A 25,094-nucleotide genomic window follows, 5' to 3' on the forward strand; every position below is an offset into this window, starting at 1 on the left:
ATGTAGTGTATGTTGATTTACTTCTTCTTATTCCTACACAGCTCGTGCTGGTCCACTATAATTGCTGTATGATGTTATGAAATGTTTTTGTCTACCAGTCCATGAGTCCAGTTTGCTTTTTATTATTTCCGGGGCCCAGCATATAAGACCCCCAAAGCCCCCCCTCCAACACTCCCATGCACCTTCTTCCGATCACCACCAGACGACTCCCTCGCTCCCTGGCTCTGTGAAGCGAAGCCCCGCCTGTGACCAGGTTACGGGGCGGGGCCTGGCGGTGCGGAGCCGGGAGGCAGGCTGAGCGTCTCTCGCCACAGCTGTGCCTCGCTCTTTGTCGTTCTCTGCTCCTCTCCTGCGCTTTTCTACCCGGTAGAAGGATACAAAGAGAGGGACAGACAGCATGAAATAGAGACAGAGCATGAGAGCGGCGGGGGCAGTAGAGGGACACGAGAAACCTGACCGGACTGCAGTCTAGTCCACACACGGATACTATTATTTCCAGACTGGATACGGAGCTCCGCCGATGTGCGCACTGGATTTTACCCTCCAAAGAGTGTCGCGACCGGGGGGAGTGGGGCGGACTTTATCGCGCAGGTAGGGTTTTGTCCTCCCGTTGTGTCAGAGAAATGTAAAAAAAAGGGTGTTCGTCTTGTCTTAACCGTCTGTGGAAAGCTGCGCTATAACAAACCAGCCTGCCTGCTTACTGCAGTGCTCCAGTGTTTGCTTTTTAAACCTTTTTAACTCCGCGCAGCTCTGGCTCCGCTCAGATCGTGTGTGTTAACAAGAGGAGGGCTGTTGTAAGCTATGGCGAAATAAAGCTCCGGTGTGCCCCGTTTATCTTTTGTCGTTGCTCCGCCGCAGTGCCTTGTGTGTATGTGTATGTGTGTATGTGTGTGTGTGTCGGCTGTAGCCTACGTGCAAACTTGCTCGAGCAGCAGTGTAAGCAGCACGTAGACGGCAGGGGCCGCGTATCGGACTCCCGTGATCAAAATACATAGTCCCGAGAGAGAGAGGTTTTGTTACAATGATGATTTTATCGCTCCTGCTCGGAGACGCAGCTGTAATTGCAGGCATGACGTTAGTGAAAAAGCAAGGACACCAGAGTAGAAGCGAAATACATTATAATACATCCTTTAAAAAAAACAAAAATAAAAAAATTAGTCTGAAGCTGGTGACACTGTGCTCAAGTTCCCTACGGCAGTATTAGGTAATATTCCTCTGCTGTAAGAAGCTGCGGCTGTGCTTTCCAAACCAGAATCATTGTATTATAAAGCTAATCGTGTCACATTCATGCAGTATAAGGTCGATGGGTTTGTAATGTGTCTGTTGGCCATTATTGCGTCTGTTGCTGTGTTATCATTATTAATTACTCCCGCAGCACCATTATGGGATCAACCCAGTCTGCAGTTTTTGTCGGAGAGGTTAAACAGGTTTCGTTTCGCCATACACAAAGAGAGGGTTTTTCTTTCTAGGAAAGGAAACATGAGTTTTCACAAATATTTTTTTACAGCGTAATAGCGCGTCCAAGCAGCCGATTAATCATCGCTTTATGCGCCAGGATGACTTCACATTGGAAACTAAGATTACAGGATTATAGGTGTTATCTTTGATGACTACCTCTGTCTTTCTCTTTCTATCAGGACTGTCGGGGTTTAAGAGGGGACCATGGATAAAACTTTGCACATTCTCCAGAAATCCGCAGACGGTGTACCGACTGGGATCTCCCTGGATATGAGTTTAAACATGGACGAAGGGGAGGATTTCACGGAGCAGCAGCTAGTGGGGCTCCCGGACAAAATACCTCTGGTGAAGCCTTATTTCAAGAAGAAGCAAAGGAAATTGGACGCCAAATGCCTCCACCGCGCCCTGGAGGACCCCATACTGACCACCCTGCTGAGCACGGATGCGCTGGTGTCCGGAGATGGGGTGTTTGTTCCCCGGAACCAGCCGGGCCGGACTCCGGGAAACATGTGCGCAGCGGCCGTGGTGAAACAAAACTGCATGGGCCAGGTGTGTCTCAAAGACTCTGGAGCTGCTGACGACGCCACAGCTGGAGCTGGTGTGCGAGGGTTGATGACCCGGGACGGTGATGTGGAAATAGCCGATACTACTGCGGAGCTGGAGGAGACAGAGCGGCGAGGGGAGCGACCCAAGATCACGGACCCAACCCCCGGCAGCCGCTGCTTTCAGTCGAAACCTGGCCTCAGGGCGGCCGGGAGCACAGTGACAATAACGCCCCCTGGCAGGGATATACCTCCCACAGCTGTACCCCAGGCTCCTCACCAGGAAGGGAGCATCAAAAGCAATGACCTCTTAACCTCTGGGGCTAAAAACCTTCCAGTCAAAGACTGCACTAGTGTCCAGGACTCCCATCTCCTCCTCCTGCAGCCTGACAAAGGGGTGCTATTTCAGGATAAAAGTGAAGAGGCCTCCCTGGACTTGGTTTTTGAGCTGCTCACCCAGCTCCAATATCACACACACCAGTCAGACTCAGTTGACATTTGTGTGGATTTCCTCCAAGGACAGTGTGTATATGGCAATGACTGTGCCCACCACCACACTGTCCTGCCCTACCACTGGCAGATCTGCAGGAGCAGTAATCAGACGTGGCAGAGCATAGCAGACGACTCCCAGGAACAGCTGGAGAGACTGTACTGCAACCCGGACAATGAGCAAGTCAGGCTCAAGTTTCAGTAAGTATCCCTCTATAGTGTTTACTGCAAGCTGTGTTATTGTGTACACTGTGTTTAATGCGGGCCGTCTGGTTAGGTACAAGATCTTACTTAGGGGGGAAGCAGTAACAGAGTATTTCTCTCTTTCCTTTTTGGATCTCTGTCTGTGGGCAGGGGATCAATTCACTTTCACTTCAATCAGTTCAAAGTAGGAACTGAAAAAACAGTTCATGCATTTGTGGAAGAGCATCAGTTTTGACATTTCTATTCATTCTGGACAGTTTAATTATGATAATTTCTCAATAAAGATGAATAGACCTTAAATCAGTCGTTCCCCACTGGTCCATTCACCGGGTCCAGATTTCTCCTTAGTCATCAGTTAAAAAGTCCACATATAAAATAGATTACCATATATTCAATTATTATTTCGCAAAATGTAAACAACACATTGACTTCGAACATGATCTAATCAAACGTATTGCAAGAAAAAACAGAAAATGCATATCAAAATAAAAGCTTTGTGGCAGAAATTCACTGAACTTCAAAATAAAGTGTGTTTTTTCAGACTCTTGACACATTCACATATCACTTGTGGTCCATTCAGAATGAACCCACTTGACTGGGAACCACTGCCTTAAATGACATTATGGAAGAGCAACAAATACCCTCTTACTGGGTTGACAGAGTCTGAAAGGACAGTCCCTACGCCAGTATATTGTAACATCATGAAGAGAAAAAAGGCTACTGTGTGGTAAATTGATAGGTACATTGTTGCCATGTCACAAGTACCTATGAATTAACAAATATTTGACACTTGTGACAAGGCAACAACGGTGCAGTAAGCTGATAGGCTGCTTGTGAATGATAAGCACTTCTGGTTGAGCGTGTTAGAAACAGTAGACCTCGGCCCCGAGCTTCCTCTTTGGTTTCACCACCAGTGACAAACTGAAAACTTTGACTCTACAGCTGTTCTGTTCATGTGTGGCTTGTGGACTGCAGCCAAGTAAATGTGCCAGTATGACTGTCATTTTCACAGTTCCTAATACAGCGAATGTGGGCTTTTAACTTGTGTGCTAAATTTTGTATTGGTAATTTTATCTCCTTTGTGTGTGTGTGTGTGTGTGTGTGCGTGTGTGCGTGTGTGTGTGTGTGTTTTGGCCTTCACAAGTCTTCTAGTAAATGTGTAACGTACATTTGAACTATCTAATCAGCCATCGTGCCCTTGTGTAGTCATGGTACACCATCTCCCAGCACTGATATTGGTTACCTATTTCCTGTATTTTCCCCCGCTCCCAAAACTCCTTTTGCGATTGGCTAGAGCTCCATCCAAATGAGACTTTACAGCACTCATGGCAGAAAGCTGTGAACTTCCATGACCCTCAGTTGCCTTGTGCGGTCACTGACACAGACGCACTTGGCAGCTTCTCTCCTTCCCTCGGTCATAGACATGCACACCACTGTGTACACTCATACACACACACACTCTGCTTGGCACGCATACGCTCACACGAATCGGCTGCACAGAAGAGCTCAGTGGCTTGCAGTGCTCACACGCACGCCTTTTAGCAGACAGAGATAAACCTCTCTTTCACTCTCTCACACATACACACACACACACACACACACACGCAAGCACTTGGCAAGCCCCAGTGGGGTGACATAAAGGAGCATGCACTGCTTCCTGTGAAACTGTACTGTATGCAGGCACATTCACACATGAGCACTCGCACACAATAAGTACATCAACATCGACGCTGTTGACCTTTTTCTATACACAGGCTGCTTAAACAAAGGTTTATTTTGTTTATATTCCAGTTTACTGTATTAAGATGTCCCCTCCTCATATCCCGCATGACAATGTCCAACACCTTGTCTGTCCTATCCCATAATGACATGTCACTATGTTCACAAAAATCTTGTCCCTATTCTCACCAAAGATAAATCCACCAAATATTTTCTCGATTCATTATTTGGTCTGTTTGTCCAACTAACTGTATAAAACCCCAAGATGTTCGTAAACTATCACTTAAAGTTAATGAAAACCAGAAAAAAACCTTCAAAAAGTGAAAGGCTGAAACAAGCTTGGTATTTTTTCTTTGAGAAATTGCTTTGGATTAATCAGATAATATAATGAATCAACTCACAGTTTCAGCTTGTTGTTTTAGTAACATTTACTTTTGCAGAAAGCCGGCATTGTGAAGCAGTTGAACCGTCACACTTCAGCTGAACTCCCAAAATCAGCAAACACCCAGTCATTGTTTGATGAAGGTGTAGACACATATTTACGACAACTTCAGCTCTAAACTACCATATTTTAGATTATTTTATGGTCACTTCCAATATGATACAATAATGTAATGAGAAACTCTATCTTCGTCACATAACTTTCTAAATCGGGTTTAAAGTGCAGTCTGTGTAAACGCAATCAATGACACAGTGTCGTGCCATTATACCATCAAACTATCAACCATATCCACATCATCAGGTCTTTCATAATTAACTGAACCTTTTGAGCGGTCATGTGTGTTTGTCTTTGTTTATATCTGTGTGGACACTACACACACACCCACACACAGCTTTGCGTGTGTGTACAAAGATTTGTGTGTGACTTGTTGACTCATGTTTTCAACTGAAACTCTATGCAAAGTACATATCGCTCCACAAACAGGATATGCACCTGGTGGTGTCAACCCAAATTCTTCAGAGGCCCTTTGAGTGTGTTACATTCTCACACAGTCAGACAGTACCATCTGGCTCTCTTGACTGAAACTCCACTACAAATCTGAAAATGCTAGAACAATTTGACATGTGTTTGCTGTCGTTATAATGACGATAATGACCATTTTAAAAGTCATTTATTTTGTAATTCGCACTCGACGTAACAGTCTGTGTTTGCTCCTGGTTTGTTTAGCACATATTAGAGTTGTCTGTGTGATTTTCCACGTGATGTTTGATAAGTCGAGTCTGATGGTGACATATCCACTGAATTAGGTTTCCAGGTCTCTTGACACACTTTGTAACGAGCTAGATAATCACTGAATCCAAACTTGCTTTCACTTAATTATACCATTCCTGGCACTGTCAACACATTTTAAATGTCACCTGTGAGGTCTGTAACTGTCAAATACATTCCTATATTGCTATTCTTTCTCATAACCCTCCCTGTTGCTGCTTGTTGAGTGCATTTCTACATTTTTTTTTTCAAGCACCCAAGGCATAAAGCCCTCAAGAATGTGTTTTTGAAGTTTTTCTTACCCTGACCCTAAAAACAGGTTTGACTGTTTGAGAACGGTAGAGTGAGAACCTAATGCAAAACATTTGACATGACGTAAAACCTTTTCGGTCCCTAACACACGAGTTCTCTGACAAATAACACTCCCATGTTTGTAAGTTTGTAAATGTGTTTAGGCATTCATCCGCAGTAAGAAAACACAGGCTAAATCCTGGTTTGAAAAACGGTTTGTTTTTTTTTAAAGAGTTTGTCCTCTTCTAATCCAGTGTTTATTCACACCACAGGTTAGGATTTAAAACAGGAGCTTGTGTTGCCTCGGGTGGATGTATAAATGATCTGCTTTGGTGGTTATGTTGATGCTGGGTAAACTCAAGATTGGTCTGGGGCTCTTAAGAGTTGATCAGATGATGCGAGGCAAACAGGAAAGTCAGTTAACTGCTTAGTGTTCACACTGTTTTGGTTACTCAGCGCTCACTTCAGTCATTTATCCGAAGCTTTGTGTTGTACTGGGTGTGTGCAAGAGCTCTTTTGATACTTCTCTTTTAGCCTGTCTTTTCATGCACGCAAGCACACACACACGCACACCGGGCCAATGCATCACCGTGGTTACCACAGCCAAATGATAACATCGTTAGTGATCTAAAGAGCAGCAGATGACTTAACAAGCTCTACTGTCGGTATGGCAACACAGGCCTGTTTTGCCATCTGCCATGTGTGTGAGGAAGAGAAGGAGTGGACAGAAAAGAAAACGTACAAGCATTTTGGTGTGTCTGCATCTGATTATGTCCTGTATGGCCCTAGTGTGGCGTAAGCGAGTGTGTGTTCCGCGCTGAGCAGTTCCCATGTGTGTATGATCCATAGCACAGGTTAATCCCATCCATATGATAAGCAGGAATGGAAGTCTGGCTAATCCGCTTTACTCATGAACTCAGCAGTAAGAAGGAATGTCACAGTCATCGCTTCTAAAAGTTATACTGTGATAATCTTGGGTTGTACACTTGCTTGTTAGCAGATTTATACTGTGCTGTAGTGTGTGTGTGTAAGTGTGAGAGAGAGGAAGTGAGAGAGAGAAATATGAAATATGTGCTTTTGTTCCATCTTGGTTAATTTGAGTATTACATGACATTAGTACAAGAAAACAAATTCTGAACAAAAACTCCCAAAATTGTGCTAATTCTGTGTAATATCTTTGTAAGGGGGACTTAAAGAACGTCTTTCTGATTTTTGCACAACCATGGCATCACACACATTTTCCATATACGTGCATGTGTGGAAGAGAAGAAATCTAAAATCCACGCCTTTATTCTCTTCTGGTTTATTTGCACCCTTTTACATTTGTCATTTACAAGAAAAGAAATTATGATCCAAATCTCATGTAATTGCACTAATTAAAAAAACATCTTTCTGATTTTTTCACAACCACGACAATGTGCACATTTTTGATATGTGTGTGTGTGTGTGTGTGTGTGTGAGAGAGAGAGCAATTGAGAGAGCCTCTTTTGTCAGCCAGGTGATAAAAGCCTTGCTTGTCATTAACTGACATAAAGAGTCACCGAGCACCAAGGGCAGATCGACCTGACACCATGGCGCATATGTGTGAGTGAGTGTGTGTGTGTGTGTGTGTGTGTGTGTGTGTGTGTGTGTGTGTGTGTGTGTGTGTGTTTATATCGCGGGGGATTCCATGCCAACTCATTGTGTCACGAATCAAAGAAAATCAAGGATGGTAGTGTCTAGGAGAGCTTGCGTGTGTGAAAAGAGGCAGTGTCAAGATAATCAGACTGAATGTGTCCACTAGTGTGTGTGTGTGTGTGGCTTTAACGTGTCAGACAGCCCATGCCATGAATCAGTCGGGTGAGGTCTGGGTTGCTCTGCCTCTTATTACTCAGAGTCTGCCTTCATCCTTCCATCTTTTATTTCCTCCTCTTCCTCCTTTTTCCTCACTGGATCTTTCATTCTGCACATTTCCGTGTCTCACCCCTCTTTTACTCCCTTTTCTTGGTCTTCTATCTCTTTTTCATTCCTCAGTTGTCCCTCGAGGGCCTAAAGAGGTGTAAGAGATGTGGAAATGTGTGTGTGCTTTGCCTCCTCACTAAAACAGCACCCTCTTCTCTTTTTCAAGTGTCACCAAGTGTGATTTTTAATGTCAAACTCAGTTATCTTCCCATCCTAACCCTGTTTCTTTTACATTTTGTACCTTGTAACTTTCAAAAAGAGGGTTAAAGGACCGAGCGAGAGGACGCCCTGAACTGTGAGCTTAATGATGTGCCTGAGGGGAGGACGCACTCTTACAGGAACAATCCAGGACATGCAGGAGGCGACGGTGTACATTTTTTCTCCGTCCTCTGTGTGCGGTTGACTTAGTGTTGTTCACAGTCCTAAGAGCAAATAAAAAACAAAATCAAATGAATTAGATTTGAATAGATAACCGCAAAGTGAATAGCTCTGACATGAGGAAATAACACCATGACATCAAGGTAGTGTGTGCGTGAAAGAAGCCTTCGTCAGCAGATTTGGTTGACTGACTGACTTATCAAGGCGTGACTGGATGAAGTTTGCGCGTGTGTACACGAATCTGTCGAAAGAATGTGTGTGTGTGCGCTCATGTTATTTTTTTTTTGCCTAGCCTGTGACGTTCACAATAGCATGACTGATGCTGGTATGCGGGTCCTTGTGTGTGCAGCCGTGAGAAAGTTCGAAGGTGTATGTATGTGCTAAAGGCAGTGTGGGGGATTAACAGCCATTTTGACAGTGCAGTGAGTTTTCTTAACCTTTATTTATCCAGGGAAATGTTTTTGCTGAACACGCTTTTTTCTTTTTCTCCAGCAACACCCTGCTTCCACATTCAGCACCGATCCACACATTCAAACCTGGAAGCTGCCCTGCTACAAGAACAGAGCGGGTTTGGTGCATTTTAGGCACCACGTGCTTTTCTCACAAGGGCATCCTTCTTTTACCTTTAGCATACAAACACCCTTCCCTGGGTTTTTGCATTTTCAGTTGACTTTCGTGTGTGCACCTTTGCACAAACTTGGAGCAGCCCAGCATTTCAAGCGTGGTCTTGAAAGTGTCGACCTTGCCAAAGGGGGCGTGCCTCACGTCTCTTTCCAACTTTTCACTGGCCTCCACTTTGAAAGCACCGAATCTCAGTGCACTTAATTTAACCGGTGGAATTTTATTTTTAGAACAGCACAAACTAGTCTGGGGGCGAGGGAGGGGAAAGGGACTTTGTGAAATGCTTTGAAAATCGATGACTGACCTTATTTATTATTAAATAATTAAGTTCACTGAACTTCCATGAATTGCAACCCTGAAAAAGTGTGTGTGTGAGTCATAAGTCACTCACATAGAGAAGCTCCTGTCATCATAACACGGTGTTACAGGGAGAAACTGTTCTGTACTGAGACACAGTGAAAGAGCGACAGAAGTTCATGCAGGTGCTTCTGTCTTTTTCAGGCACAAAGTACTGAGAACAGAGATGTGTTGAGACAGAAAGAAGCAGTGAAACAGGGAACAGAGTGAAGAGATTACAGAACAAATTAAGCAAAAATTAAGAAAACAAAGTGAGCCAGAGAGAGCAGGTTGACCAGAGGTTGAAGTAAAGGATGTACTGTTTTCACAGTTAATTTGTGTCGGCTACATTTTCAGTTTCTTGCCTTTCACGTCCTTCTGTATCCCTGTCTTTTCTTGTATTTCTGTCATCCTTTCTCTTCTGTTTCTCAGTTCCGGCTCTGCCTTTGATATTCAAATTTAATTTTCTCTTGCACGAAACCAAAACTCCGCTTTTAAATTACTTGAATGCTTGAATGCAGCTCAGAAAACAACAACTTGTGGACATCTGCCTGGTCTTTCTGGTAATCCGGCAATCTGATAATCAGTGACTCACTCCTCAGTTGCTGTTTTGTTTCTGCACGTGCTCAGTGAATGAATTCCTATTTCACTTCCTCTTATAGAGACACAGTCACAGTGTGACTTAACAGAAACAACGACTGTAAATATGGTGTTTATAATTAGTATTTGTATCAGGGTGCATGCGTGTTTTGGGAAAATGACTCAGCACCTCTCATGATCGCCTTCCTGAATGAAACCAGTGTGTGTGTTTGTGTGTGTGTCTGTAACCCCAATGACCAGTAATTGTGCTTACAGTAGACAAATCTGAGTATGTATTTACAGTGTGCCTGTTATAAAATGAGGTTGCACTTCTTCTGGTTGTTAAACTAATAACTCGTACACTCAGCTTCTCTTTGTTTTAGATAGGAAACATGTAAAGACTGTTATTCATGTGCTTTATTCAGAACAAACCTGAGAGACAAACACATTACCAAAACACAACCCCTGCTTAACACACACACACACACACACACACACACACACACACACACACACGTTTCCAGACAGACGCACACTCACCGATGTCTAACCTTTGACATTGCATTCAATTAGCAAAAATCAATGAGCCCATTAACACTGTCAGGCTGTGTGCATGTTTTGCAACGTTTTCGTGTGTCTCTGTGTCTATGTGGTGTACATGCATATGTGTGTGTGTGTGTGTGTGTGTGTGTGTCTGTCTGCCCTCTGTCTGGCTGCTGTCCATAGCGTGCCAGTCTGTGATGCCCACATTTATGTGAGTGGTATGTCTGACCCAGAAAGGATTTGCCAGAGGCCCTATGGAGGACTAATGTAGAGAGACTGATGCACACACAGAGAGACACACACATAATGGGGGTTTGAACCACGCTTGTCGAGACAGAGAGGGGTTAAGGGAGGTAGTACACATGGTAATATTACACATTTATTTACTTAGCAGATGCTTACACTTTAGAATTTCACAAAATTATTGTTAAATTATTTTTTTCACTCCTGGTTCCCTCATCTCGAATTCATCAGTTTTTGGTTGAAAGCCATATATAAGGTCTGTGGTTAACATGAGCTTTGATCGTTTTGTTCTACAACAGAAAATTCATCAGTAAATACCCTGCTGGTTAAATTTGGAGACTATAAGTGTCTTAAAAAGGTGGTTGCTAAAAAGTAGCTAAATTAGACTACAGATTGTCATCACGCCTAACTCAGCTTCAAAGCCTTGTTGTGGTGAAGACGTTATGTGACTGTAGAGTAGTTCGTTTATAGCCTAAAGTTAGCTTTTTCCTTCTGGTGATTATATTTAGGCTTCAAAAATACTAAAAGTTGTTAGTTTGTGAAGATTATCTTGCCGAGCAAAACGTGAGTATCATCAACATTCGCTTTTTGACAAGGGAACCAGGGCGATCCCTGGAGCACTCTGTAGCTTCAACTGACCAAAGACAAAGACAAATGTCAATTTCTCAAAAATGAGAGACAAAGCTTTTCAGGAGTAGCTCGACATTTCGGGGAATGTACTCATTCACTTTGTTGCAGAGTTAAATGAGAGGAGCCATAACACTCATGTCTGTATGCTAAATATGAAGCTAAAGCCAGTAGCATGTTAGCTTAGCTCAACATAAAGACTGGGAGCAGTGGGAAACAGCTTGCCTTGATCTGTCCAAAAAAACCAAAAGAACCCTATCATGAACTCTGAGGTGCGCCTATTAACACATTATAAGCTAAGATAGCCATCTAAGCTAACACACTGTTGGTGGTAGCTTTATATTTACACTAAGTTGACAGACATAATAGTAATAGCCCATTAACCTTTTAATCTAACTTTCAGCAAGAAAGAAAACAAATTTTGACCTATAACCATCATGCTAAATAATCAAATTGCAGAAGCAGTTTTATTATTCCTTGGCAGTTTTGCTTACATCATTCAGATTTAAAGCTTGACAGATTTTCCAAGGTTCTGGTCTTTTTAAGTTTTTGAAGCAATGTTATTAAAATAAGATTAACATGTGAATCATTTCAGTGACATGTTTTCAGTGTGTATATATAATGTTTTGATCATGTGTAGAACATCTTGTTTCTTTCTATTCCCTGCATGTTTACATGTGATGTGTAAGTCACGTAGTGAATGCTGTCATCCTGTGTGACTCAAACTGAGTGAGCAATTAGAGGTTTGGTCGTCTTGCTCCAGGGCACACAACAAGGTCACCGTGCCAGAGCCACATGTAAACCGATTTTGTGAATGTACACTGTGTTTTTCCCACTGATGCCAGCAGTTTTTTATTTTAATTGATTTTTTTATGTGTGTGTGTGTTGCAGGGGTCGAGTATTTTCCCTAGACTTTGGTACAATGCGAGTGTGTGACCTGGAATTTGACCGCGTCCGACGACTGACCACTCCAGCTAGCCCTTCACCCACGCCCACAACAAACCCAAACCCCACCCCCAGCTGCCACACAGTGTGGAAGTACTACTGCAGAGATAACTTTGGCTGGAGGGAATACTCTGAGGTGAGCCATTGCATTTATGTGTGTTTGTTTGCGTGCACGCCTCTGTGAACATGAGGCCAGATGCATTAACTTTGCCCACAACAATCAATTGTCTAGCCGCTGTGATGGGATCGATTTAGACACACACACACACACCTAAACATCCCGTGTGACACAGCTGTCCCCAGCCAGTGGCAATTTATTTCAGCAGATCTGTAGAGACTGTTTCCTAACCGTACATGAGTGCGATTTTGTGTCTCATGGTGATACTCGTTATCAGCTCGACTTTTGTTATCTGAACATTGCACCACACTTCACTGACATTTTCCTCTCCAAAATCTCCCTTCCTCCTTCCACCGATGAATGAAAATGCAGAAAAGTCAACTGCATGAAATTGTAAACAACTGATTGTAAACTTATCCCTTTTCTACTTTCCTGCTTTCTCGTCCACCTCTTCTCCTTCACAGCCGGTGGTGAAGCTCATAGAGGAGGCAAGTTCGAGGGGTCTTAAGGAGGTGCGATTCATTACGCTCCAGAACCAGTATATCCTCAACATCAGGGAGGGCTTCCAGCAGAACGCCGTCTTCGGGTTCAGGCGTCAGATCAAAAAGCGACCCATGTTCATGTCCTCGGTGATGCTTACACCCCACTTACAGTAAGTAAAAACAGTAAACACTTGATTTCAGTCTCCCCTCTGATCTTGAACAAAAGAAGTAAGGAAATATAAAGATCTGGCCCGGATATTACCAATCCAGAGTTGTTTTTTAGCCCTGCTGGCACTGCTGTAAGGATGGCAAAGTTGGCCTGCTATACGGTCCACTGTTGGTCAACTGCAGGATGGCTTGCAATGACAATTTGTATAAAAATTAGTATCTCCATCAGGTTTGATATAGGTCAAAATTTGAATTTGTCAAACACCTTGGCTTATGACCAGACACCGGCTGAACTAATGACATTCCCATCATCCTCAGCTGCACCGTGTTGTGAATATTAGCATGCTAACATGCTACACTAAAGTCCCCTTTCCATTGCACTAAAAAACCAACACCCGTTAACATCTTGCTTTTGAATTTAATGGAAAAGGTTACAAGCACCATTTGCACCAGTGTCAAATTATTCTGCAGTTGTCGCAGGTTTTTATCGGCTACAGCTCCAATCGGCAGTGATGGAAATAGAAAAACTGGGTGAACACTCTAATTCTTGTCCCTGTATTGGTGAGCTGCAATAACGCACCACCACAAAATACCTTCCATCTCTGCACTGAGTTTGAAAGACAGACTGAATAAGTAAGATAAATAAAAAAGCAGTAACCATTGTAACATTTTCGCTGGCCTCCATGCTGCTTTTCACCATTTATTAATGTGTTTTCTGGTCCATCTTTGATGACAAATGTAACATACCAGTAAAAACAGAAAGGTATGCTCGTCTGCTGCGGAGCCTTGTACATGGCTGTAGTCTACTGGCAATGAGAAAGGAGCCTTTAACCTTTTTTAGCAGGTTTTACAGTTTGCACATGCACTAACTTTGGTGGAAAATCGATATTAGATGATGAACATGGTAAACATTATACCTGCTAAACATCATCAAGCTACCATTATTATTGTGATGCAGGATGCAGGGCTGTAGAATCTTGTGTCAATTGGAGGACAAGCGGACCACCAAGCTAATTTTCAAACATCCCCAGTGATGTCGATATGGATGCATTTGGATGCCAAAAAAGCATTGTATCCAAGAAGCCTATTAACCTCTCTGAAGGATAACACTCTGATAAGCATCAGGGTTTAGAGTAGCTGTTAAACAGTAGCAAGGCGAAGTGTAAGGAACAGTCGGTCCTCAGTCGAGAGGCAGAGGTCACTCACTTGATTGATAGTCTCTCTTTGTCTCGCCTCGCCAATCGTTAAGCACTCAGATCTCAACCTTGTTAGAGAACACTGCGTGATTTGGATATGAGGCCACATTGAGTATAACAACAAAGTCCAAGATTTTTTACATAAAGTTCCTGGCAACACGTGCACCATAACAAACACACACACACACACACACACACACACACACACACACACAAAGGTGGCTCTTCAGTATGTGATACATTGTCTCCCTGTGGCTCTCTGTGTTTTGGGAGCGTCCTGAGTCGGTGTTTGGAGACAGACAGGCACACAGAGGTCGGTACACAATGCTAATGTCGCACTCTGTGCTGAATACTCAAAAGCCCCTGAGTGCAACATTCACCTTTTATTGATTCTAGTACTCACACACTGGTGGCCTGAGCTGAACTCAAAAACCCAGATTAACTCTTGTTTTTTGGGGACACCGGACAGACAAAAAGTTAGATGACGAGGCAAACAAGAACAGAAGAGACTGGAGGTTCGCAGAGAGCAAAGGGTGAAAGTATCGTCAGTTTGTCTTAAATCTATTTGTCTCAGTGAGAAAAGGAGATCTGTTCACTTTCTTCTCGAGGAAATAAGCGGATTTCAGGAATTTTCATCTCTCAGCTGCCATTTTCTCCTTATAGCAGTGAAGTGATCTGCCTTGCCGCACTCGCCACGGTGAAACAAGTGATGCCAGATTGGAAACAAGTGGAGTCATCTCACCCCATTTGCAGAATCTTTCACTTCCTTTGCCGAGCAGGCTGCTGTAGCCGTGTCTTGCCAGTGTCCCGCACAGAGCGAACTAGTACGAGCTGTTCCTGCAGGGGCCTTGACAGTCGAAAGGAGACAAAATGGAGAGCAGAAGGAAAGAGGGAGAAAATTAGATGGAGGAAGCGGGAGACAGAGAAGGAATGAAGGGAGAAAGAGACAGCTAGTGAGATAGAGAGGAAGTGAGAGAGGTCTAAATGGTTTCCAGACTGGTCGCGCAGCAGAGTCGAGCTGGTGAGTGAAGGAGTGTGAAATGTGACTGCGGGGAGCTGGAATTTGGATCGAGGGATTTGTTCCTGGGACTTTCATGTGTTTATTGTGTGTGTGTTTCAGTTAATCACTTTATGGGGACAAAAATCAGATCAGACAGTTGTATTATGGGGAAAAAAAGCATGCAAATTGTTCAAATCATTGAGTTAGCACTTGTTTTTTTTGGTTAAATTTATTTTTTTACCATGGGAAAATAAATACAAATCAGTGTCGTGTTCTCCCAAATGCGTGCGTGTATCAGGAACAATCTGTGCTAGGCTTAGAGGTTGAGGTCATTAGCTTGGTTGGCAGTCTCCGTTGCCCCCCCACCTCTCTCCCCTCTCCTCCTGTCATCTCTCACTCCCGATGATGTTATTTTCAGCCGTCTCCTCCCTCCCCCGTTATCTGTCCTAATCTTTCTCCTTTTCACTCTTTTCTCTCCTCAACTCCATCACTCTCTTGTTATCTGTCCCTTTTCATTTCACACTTGTTTTCTGCAGCAGTGCTGTGCTGTGATCTCTTCAAAGCACATGAGGGAATAGAGACATCGATTGCGGAGAGATCGAGACCGGACAGACAAGATAAGAGAGGGAGAGAGAGAGGGAGAAAAGAGAGAAAACTGTCTCACTGACTCCGAGTCACACTGATGACAGTCTCTTGACGACGCACACACACACACGCATACTCTCTTATGGCTGATAGGGCATTTACACTTAGAGAGTGATAACTTGACAGCCAAACCACTGTTATTGACTCAAATGCCAGACACAATAGCTTTTTTGTCACTTTCATGACAGCTCTGCAATTGACTTTTTTCATTCTCCCCCTTTCGCTCTTGTTCTCATTCCCATCTCTCCCTCGCTCTGCCTCCCTGTTGTCTTGTTTGGCGTCTGGGTTTCATTTTCGCGCGGTCCTGCTGTTTTGTTTGGTCGGTGACGGCTGACGGCTGCTGTGGAGCTGCTCCACTCAGCAGCGCAGTGATGTCATTGTTGACAGTTGGTGGAATATGATTTTGGAAGCAAAGACGTGTCGCTTCATCACAGAGGTTTTGTTTTACGTGAGGATGCAGCTTTTACTGGAAACACATGGGAATAAAGCTGTGGGAAGGACGGGGATAGGTAGCAGACTGCGACGTACAGCTTGTGGTTGATTAGTTCATAGTAGGAGGTGCAGCACAAAACATTTCAACGATAATCATGTCTTTATCAAAGTTAACTCTGTAGTCTGATATAAAAAGTATTATTGTTGAAAATGTTGAAGCGCTGGCTAAAGCATGTTGTGTTGTATCAGAAGGCCTATACAAAGGAGTTGGTTATAAAATACAAAAATCTGTATTTTCTATTTTTATGTATTTAGTAGACAATTAACTGCCACGGGTTTCATTTAGTGTTTATTTATGCTTTAGGAAATGATCCCTATTGATATTATTTTAAGCTCAGTGCTACGGCAGCTGAAAAATACAATGAGGAATAAGGAAATAAAAATGTTCATTATGGGGAACAAAAATAAATGCATTGCATTTAGTACCTGATTTTATGGCTACATTACTTAAAGCTTTCCTTGAAATATCTATGTAATTTGGTACTAATCACTGGGACAAAGTACTAGTAAAGAACTCTGAGTTTACGTGTAATGAAATGTACTAAATAAATTAAACTGGCATTGACAATTAATACAATTTTCTAATACAGTTATCTGTTAGTTGTGTTGAGTTTACAGGAGGTTGTTAATTTCCAGTCGAATTTCCTCTGAAAATCGGCTGCTGCAAATCAATGCTCTATTTAAACATGAAGAAATATTATTGCTATATTACAAGGATGCTCTGGTCAGGATTTTATGGGTCTATCACCGGTCACTGGAAGCAGCATCAGCCGTCACTGATCATCATCTGAAACCTTCTACACATTATGTGGCATTTTTTATTTATTGAACTATTCTGAAAAACATTGTATATTAAGTATTAAAATTAAAAGGCATGTAAGGCCATCCTTTCAGTATTTTATTTTAGCAAGTAATTGAAAACTAATTAAATTGTACTCTTGGGCTTGGTGAGAAAATCAAAAATCACAATATTTTTGACCAAATACCTCAATAACGACATTATGGGGTTGGCTGTTGGTGCTCTTACATAATGTTTACACAATGAGATTTTTGATTATCATTGGTTAAGACAAAGCGTGTAAAGGCAAATACCAGAACAACTAGAACAGTTTGGTAAATTCTGAAAATTACACCACTTTAGTGCTGCCTTAAAAATCAGGAAAGGGCACACCCTTATGATATCCAAAATCTTAGAAGATGTCTAGTCTCATATCACAATTTTGATATAATACTGATTTATTCTGTAGTCTCATTGTACTCAACAACTGTTAGTCCCCAGCTCCCCATAATAGGTACTATATTACAGAGTTTTCTAGCAAGCGTCCTTTGAATTCACAATTACATCTCATTTCCTTACGAGGAAATTAAAGGAAACAGTGGGACCCATAAAAATAAAACGTTACCACATTTTGGTAAAAGAAGTTCAAAAATAGAGCTGTAAGGAACAGTGTATGCACACTGCGTATTTTTATATATGTACTATATTTGTGTGTACATGCACTGGAATTGTGGCAATCTAAATCTAAATCTAAAACTGAAGAAAGAAACTACAAAAAATTTAAGTTTCTAAATCTATATGATATAAATTCTACTTGTGATTCACAATTTTTTCTAAGTAAATATCTAACGCTTTTTCTATTTCTCTTTCTCTCTAGGACTTTGGGCGGCCTCTCTTCTTCTCCCCTCCCCTGTTCCTCCTCCTCCTCGTCCACCTCGTCCATGGACCTCTCTGTGTCACATCCCCTCTCGCCAACCAACACCAACCCACCCAGCCTTTTTCCAGAAACGTGGTTGCCCATGACGATGAGCCAGGACTTCTTGCAGGTGCCGGTGTCACGTGAAGACCGCAGCTACAGGACGGTGTACAGCCTTTTCCACAAGACGGTATCGGAGACCAAGTTCAGGATCCTTAAGATCATGCGTGTTCAGAACCCCTTTCTCTGGGAGAAGTACAAGAGGTGAGAAAAGACGCCAAAGCATTTACATGAGACTTCTATTTAAAGCATTTCCTTGTTGTTGGAGATTAAATTTGTTAATCTGACTTCAGAATCATGATTCATTTCCAGTAATCATAACCCGTTACCGTGACACCATGTTTAAAAACAAACAAACTGAGGAAACATTGATGTCAGGGTCAGAAAGTTCACTGTCGCATATTGTTTGCACTTATTTCTTCCTTAACATGCTGCGTGGTGCAGCTGTGACATACTGACGCATTTGTGGTTGTTTTATCGAATGTAACTCTGATGAAATGCTGTTAACAACCAGCTGCTACTTCATGCGACTGCTATGATTTTAAGTGGTGGATTTAGTCTGTTTTGATAGTTATTTGTTTTAATAGTATGGACATTTGATCACAATTAGAAAGCTAAGATAGTATTTAGGTTACCAGCACAGTGATGTGTTTTTCACATTTATATTTATAGGATATTATGATCCTAAAGTGTTGTTAAAGTTGTACCAAAATATTAGCGCTGTGTGGTTTCTGTTATTTGGTTCCTCTTTTGTCCTAGCTTCATGTATTTTGCTGTTGTGGCACAAAAATGTATTGTTAAGCTTTTTCTCCAGATTTCTGCACAGCTGCATATTTACGTGCAGACTGACACATGAATAAAAACATGTCTTAACAACAAACACAGGGCGAATTAGAAACAAAGTGAGAAGAAGGAAGGGAAAAAAAAGAAAATAGGGCAAATAGGACCAGCTGTGTGCGACTGTGTGAGAACGAGTTGGCTGTGTTGTGTGAACACGGCGGATGTAGAGATGTTTGGTGATGATTGCGTTCCTGTCGCAGACACACTGGGCTAACCGCTGTGGTTAGAGCAGAGCTGGTCCTATCAGCTGTGACAGTTAAACTCTCCCACACTGACTGGTACCGCACGGTTTCACAATGACTGACAGAGTGTGTGTTTGCATGCGTGTGTGGCACTGACTCTAACAGTGATTACCCCCTCCTCTCCGAATGTAATGTCAGTTGGTTTCCTCTTCCTACATCGGGGGTTATGATAGAGAAGCCATAACTGCTTGTTTGCATGTGTGTGTGTGTATGTGTGTGTGTGTGTATTGGCTGGTTTTTTGATATCAAGCTTTATCCTAAAATTGGAAGTAGGAAATTGAATCGTGTGTCTATGTGTGCATGCTTGGATGCGTGCTGTGTCGGGTCAGTGGAGGTCATGCCCGGGTCACAGCCTCTCTGGCTTGAAACTGCTTTCACCGCCGCATGCCTGATTGATCCGCTCACATCAAACAGGCTGCATGTGTGTGTGTGTGTGTGTGTGTGCGTGCGAGCATGTGTGTGTGTTGCTCAAGAAACGGATTAGGCTCAATGTTCTTACCCAGTTTAGAGCGAACAAGGCTGCGACGGCAACTTTTGAATAGAAGCAGCAGGACCGCTCCCACCTGTTTACTAATTCATCGCCCGAGTGATGATCTGTCTTGATGCATCAGCCTTTTCTCATGAAGAATTAAGAATTTGTTTATTATTTGATTAGATTTTGTCTGGATAAAATTAAAAAATAATAACATTTAAATCAACCAAGCTCACCTGTCCCTCTCTCTACTCCCACAGGAAGAAGGAGTACATGTCGCGGCGCATGTCCGAGATGGACCGGCTGCTGAGCGAGCGCCACCTCTTCCATGGCACCTCGGCCGACGTGGTCGAGGGCATCTGCAAGCACAACTTTGACCCTCGAGTCTGCGGCAAACACGCCACAATGTTTGGCCAGGGGTCTTACTTTGCCCGCAAGGCTGTCTACTCCCACAACTTCTCCAAGCGCTCGCCCAAAGGAGTCCACTGCATGTTCCTGGCCAAAGTCCTCACTGGCAGGTGTGTGTGTGGGTGCTGTAGTTAACAAGTTAATAGTGAGAAAAATGTGTCTTTGATAATTGAGTTTTCATATCTCTGTTGCAACATCTAAAAAAGGACTGCAAGAAATGCTTTTTGAGGGATTGGTGATTGTTTTGTTTTTGGGTTTTCTTTTTACCTTCGATTTTGTAATTTTATATATTGCAGTACTGACATATAAATATTTTTATATAGTACATTTTTTAAACAGTCAGTTATAGATTAAAATAACTAGGTGGGATTGTCTGGTTTTGGATAATGCACAAATTAAATAAAAATCAACCTTCTTTAAGACATAGATGCAAAATCCTGTAAATCCAGTATTGCCTTAAAGCAGTCCTGCACATTGATATAAATAATCAGCACTAACCAAAAAGCAACCTGATATTAAAGGGCTAGTTTCTTCTGTTTAAATGATATATATAAAAATGTATGTTGTTTCACATTTAAAAAAAAAAATTTAAACCCTACCATACCCTATGTTTTTTTTTAATTTTGATATTGACCCTAAAATATTTTTATTATTGGTGGCATACGATTTTAAATTCTTCTTTGTTTCAGTGGCATATTGTAGCTAGGACTCCATGCTTTGGTTTGATGTGTTAGCTGGAAGTGACATAGTTTGAAGAATGCTAAATTGATGCTCTATGTATCTATTTTTTACTGAGGTTGCATGTTTTAGTGTCCCTTGTTAGGTGTATTAGACAAGACAGTGCGTTCCTGCGGCACATACGTCTGCATAAACAACATCCCTTTCCGACCCAATCACGATCTCGCTCTTAGTGGTTTCATAATAGATTTACAGAACACGTCAGCATTAATTTGGATCATTTAAATCCGGAGGGCTGTTTTTCATAAACCATCATTCAGTCATGCTATGTGTGTCATGTCTTGAGCTGCACATGTAAAACAGCTGATTTGGCTGAACCCATCATACATCACCATCTTTGTTATGGTGCTGCAGACAGTCTGCGGTGCGCCCGGAGGATGGTGGTTTGGAAACACACCACACATAACCACCTCTCTCTCCCTCAGCATCAAACCCGGCTTTAATGTGCTCCACAGCACAGACAGAGAAATTGCCCCCAGACCTGGGTTGGGGTTATTGACCAATAAAAAATAAAGTTATCTGTAGAGTGTGGTTAACTCTCCTGTTTGAAACTGAATCTGGCACACAGACTCTTTAACGTCTTTACCCGCCCACTTTGTCTGTAGCTAAAAATGTTAATATGTTTTATTTATGACCCCAGAGGTGGAACAGAGATTGATGGATTACGGCTCTTTAAGGTTTTACATGAATATTTAAGAAAGGAAAAACAAACCAGTTACAATGTGCTGGCTCATTTCATATACTTACAGTACATTCATTTCATTTCATGCACTTAAGGCATATGCTTATATTATTTAAGGTGCCCTAAAACACACACTGGAGCAGCAGTCTTGTAATCATTAAATTTATAAGAGTCTTCTTTTAGATGTTAAGTTATTCTTCTGTAACTCCAGACTTGCTGAACTGAATGAGAATTTTTTATTCAATACAAATACTTCCAGTTTATTCTTGGGGTAGGGGAAAAAATTGATACAGCATAGTATCACAATATGTTCTGTGGCAATATTTTATCGATACAGGGATGCCTTTTTTATTACACAAATTATTAATTATACAAATACAAGTAAACATTTGGTAGCTAATAAAATCAATTGCTTTTTCAGTCAACAAAATACATTTTACTGCAATGAAAATGCGTTTCCCCCGTGTATTTGTGGTGGGCCAACACAATTAAAACATCTGAAGCCACAAATTCATTTTCTGTTTTTGGAGCTGGACCGTTCATTTGGAGTATTCATTTATTAATTGCTCCACTCTCGGCACAGATGGAGTAAAACGTGAGTTGTACTGAAAGTGAAACTTAACATTTCTCTCTGCTGGGTTAAAAAGTTTTTAAGCAGCTGCTCTTCTCATCCATCAATCTGATCATCTCTGAATGGATCGACAGATCAATTATCCAGCCCGCGAGGCACAAACTGCTGCTGGAGAGTTTTGCCTGTGCTGCATTCACTGACCCGCAAAAACCTCAGAATTTAGAGTGGGGACACAGAATGTAGAAAGGGACACACATGCATTAAAACGAAGGTAGAAGAAGTGATTAAGTTGATCTATAAAACTTTATAGATAGATAAAAAGTGCTGACAAAGTTTTTCTTTGGGGACTACGTAATAGTTGAAAAAGGGTACTAAATGTTATCGCAATACTCAGCATATTGTAAAACATTTAAAATTGCTGTAATAATTATGTGTGACTAATGTATCTTGATAACATTATATCATGAGGCCTCTTTGATTCCCAAAACTAGTTTACACTCAGTGTAACTTCATATAATCCTGACCACAAAACTTACCTTATTTCTGTCCTCTGTTCTATTTGTACAGGTTTACTGTAGGAAATCCCTCCATGCGGCGACCTCCACCCATAAACCTCCGTGACCCCTCCAGTGACCTTTATGACTCCTGTGTGGACAACTGGGTGGACCCCCAGATCTATGTCATCTTCAACGATGACCAGAGCTACCCTTATTTTATCATTCACTACGAGGAGGTACCCGGCACTGTTGCCGTCTAAGCCCTGGATCAGACCTGGTTCTTTCTGTATTTGCGAACACTTTGTCACTGTTTGCTTAAGTCTGTTAAGGTGCCAGCTGGGTGGAGTTTGACACTTAAGATGAAAAGGAACAATTAATATTTAAAGTACTTTTTTATGGCTTTAACCAACTCTATTGGAACCGCGTTGCCAGACTAAACTTCACCCATCTGCTGCTCTAAACATGTTAAAAACATGTTTGCAAATACTCAGTGATTTAGATCTGCGGTCAACTGGATCCAACAAGACATTACGGAACAACAGACTGGTCTGAACCGGATTAAACTGGACAAAACTGGACTAGCAAAGGACGACACCTGTTTCATCCAGTGTTCAGAGGTGGATGACGACTGACAACAGCTGCGGCCACGATAGACTTGACTGGACTCATGTACCACACTCGGTTATATAGTAAGAACGGGAGCCTAGTGATGATCACAACAGGATTTTATACCTTATCGATCTGGAGCAGACGCAGGAAAAAAACAAACCTATTCCTCTTATCATTTTAGTCGTACGGCTGTACATGAACTCCACATCAGGACAATGCTGTAGTAGACAGTTAGCAGCCTGCGAGTACTGTGAATGACCAACAGGCCGTAATATGCTGAGGAAGCAGCAACCAATCAATCATACGCTTCCATAGAGAAACCTTGGCGACAATGACCCACGTCATTCTCTTACAAAAATCATTGTGAGTGTTTACCCAGCCTCCGGCCCTTACGTTTTTTTTCAAGTCTATGTGCTGCGTGTTTGAATCTTTTAATTTAGTGAAAATGAATCTTGTGGCCTCTTCAAACAGACAACGGACGTGAGTTTCAGTGGGACTTTAACACACGGACATCCACAGAAAACTTCCAGGCAGAGGTTTCACATGAAGCCAGTGCTGTGCCCGGTTGGCGTTTTTGCCTTTGCGCCAACCACTTTAGTTCCTCACGAGGGGACTGAAGAGTGTACAGTTTCACGCTGATACTCGGCAGCGCTGTAGCGTATCGTCAACAAACCCGCCCCCCCTGAAACTCATCTCTCTTGGACCGCTCTCTCGCTCAGAGACAGGAGACATGTTTTATTGAGACAAACTGTACAGACGTTATCTTTGTTTATATTTGAACTGTGTGCCTTTTGTTCATAAAAAAATTTATTTATGTTAGTTTAATGTAACATTGATTAAATAAAGAATCTAAAAGAAAAAAACGACTAACTGGTGAACCTGTGCTTTATTCAAATTCTATCGTTCGTGATTTATTAGAAATGGTGTTTTTCTTTTGTTAACTTCCCTCTGAGCCATTCTGGTAGACATTAGACCAAGCAGTTCACTCCACAAGCTCTCAGATTAGGATCTGTTAATGATGTTTTATTGGATCACAGCAACATTCATTCATTTTAAAACTTTTTAGAGAATGTATAAAAGCAGCTATTGGAATTGTTTCTGAAAAAAAGGAAACTAATAGCTTGACATTTTGGGAAATGCACTCCTTTGGTTCAAGTTTAGTGAGAACATTTTTTAAACTTTTTATCTAAATATTGGCAAGAAAGCAAATAAGTACCAAAATCTGGAATAATAATTCAAATAACTTTTGGCCAATACAAGTTCAGAGGGTCAATTCTGCTTCTAACTGTCGGCCATATGCTGTCGGCTGCACTGCTGGTCTCAATAAGAACTATGTGATATTTCACAGTCAGCGGTTTTGAGTTCATCTGATTATTTGTTCTTGTCTTGGACCGGTGGTATTAAAGTCAGAAAAGAATTCTCCAATGCTCGGCCCTCCCCCTGTCTGCTGCCACCTCCCGGGCTCTCCTTCCCCCCGCCACATCCCCAGCAGTGTATTATCTGAGCGCCATGGCTAATGCGGTCCAGAGGGAGGCTGGCGGAGGTAGCTGTCTATTATAGCCTAGAGACGGCACACATGGGGCACAGCAGAAGAACTCAACACCCCATGCTACCTCCTCCTCCGCCTCTGCAGCTCATTCACTTCTCATTTCTCAAACGTCTCCCTCACGTCGTATCTTTGACCTCATCTCTTTGTCTTTTCATCCCTAATACTTTTATCCTCCCTTTTCCCAATCTTGATTGTTCACATTTCTGGTTTTAGATTGTTTAACCATAGCTATCATAGTGAGCAATGAGGTCAGCTCCACACTATTTATTTACTTTGTTCTTTTGTTTGTGATTTTGGGAATTAATGGAACCGTTCAGCATAAGTTTAGAAGATGGGGAATAGGCCTGGCTCTCTCCAAAGGTAACAAATCTGTCCACCAGAAACTCTAAAGCTCACTAAGTAACATGGTATATCTCATTTGTGCAATAAAAAATGTGTATGATAGTGTTTGTGGTCTTTTGGGGGGTTTGTGCTCCCAGAAAAAAACCCAAAAAACATCCAAATT

General features: G+C 42.1%; 1 protein-coding gene across 1 annotated transcript; it reads left to right on the forward strand.

Annotated features, from left to right (window-relative positions):
• Nucleotides 1-308: 308 nt before the first annotated feature.
• On the forward strand, nucleotides 309-23,906 carry LOC121942992 (TCDD-inducible poly(ADP-ribose) polymerase). Its single transcript, XM_042486329.1, has 7 exons — nucleotides 309-591; nucleotides 1,638-2,690; nucleotides 12,073-12,262; nucleotides 12,709-12,896; nucleotides 17,883-18,185; nucleotides 19,796-20,053; nucleotides 22,502-23,906. The coding sequence occupies exons 2-7, from the start codon at nucleotides 1,663-1,665 to the stop codon at nucleotides 22,689-22,691; spliced, it is 2,157 nt and encodes a 718-aa protein (XP_042342263.1). The 5' UTR covers nucleotides 309-591; nucleotides 1,638-1,662; the 3' UTR covers nucleotides 22,692-23,906.
• The last annotated feature ends 1,188 nt before the right edge of the window (nucleotides 23,907-25,094 follow it).

This window comes from Plectropomus leopardus, chromosome 5, assembly GCF_008729295.1.
Source record: "Plectropomus leopardus isolate mb chromosome 5, YSFRI_Pleo_2.0, whole genome shotgun sequence".
In the NCBI taxonomy this organism is placed as follows: Eukaryota; Metazoa; Chordata; class Actinopteri; order Perciformes; family Serranidae; genus Plectropomus; species Plectropomus leopardus.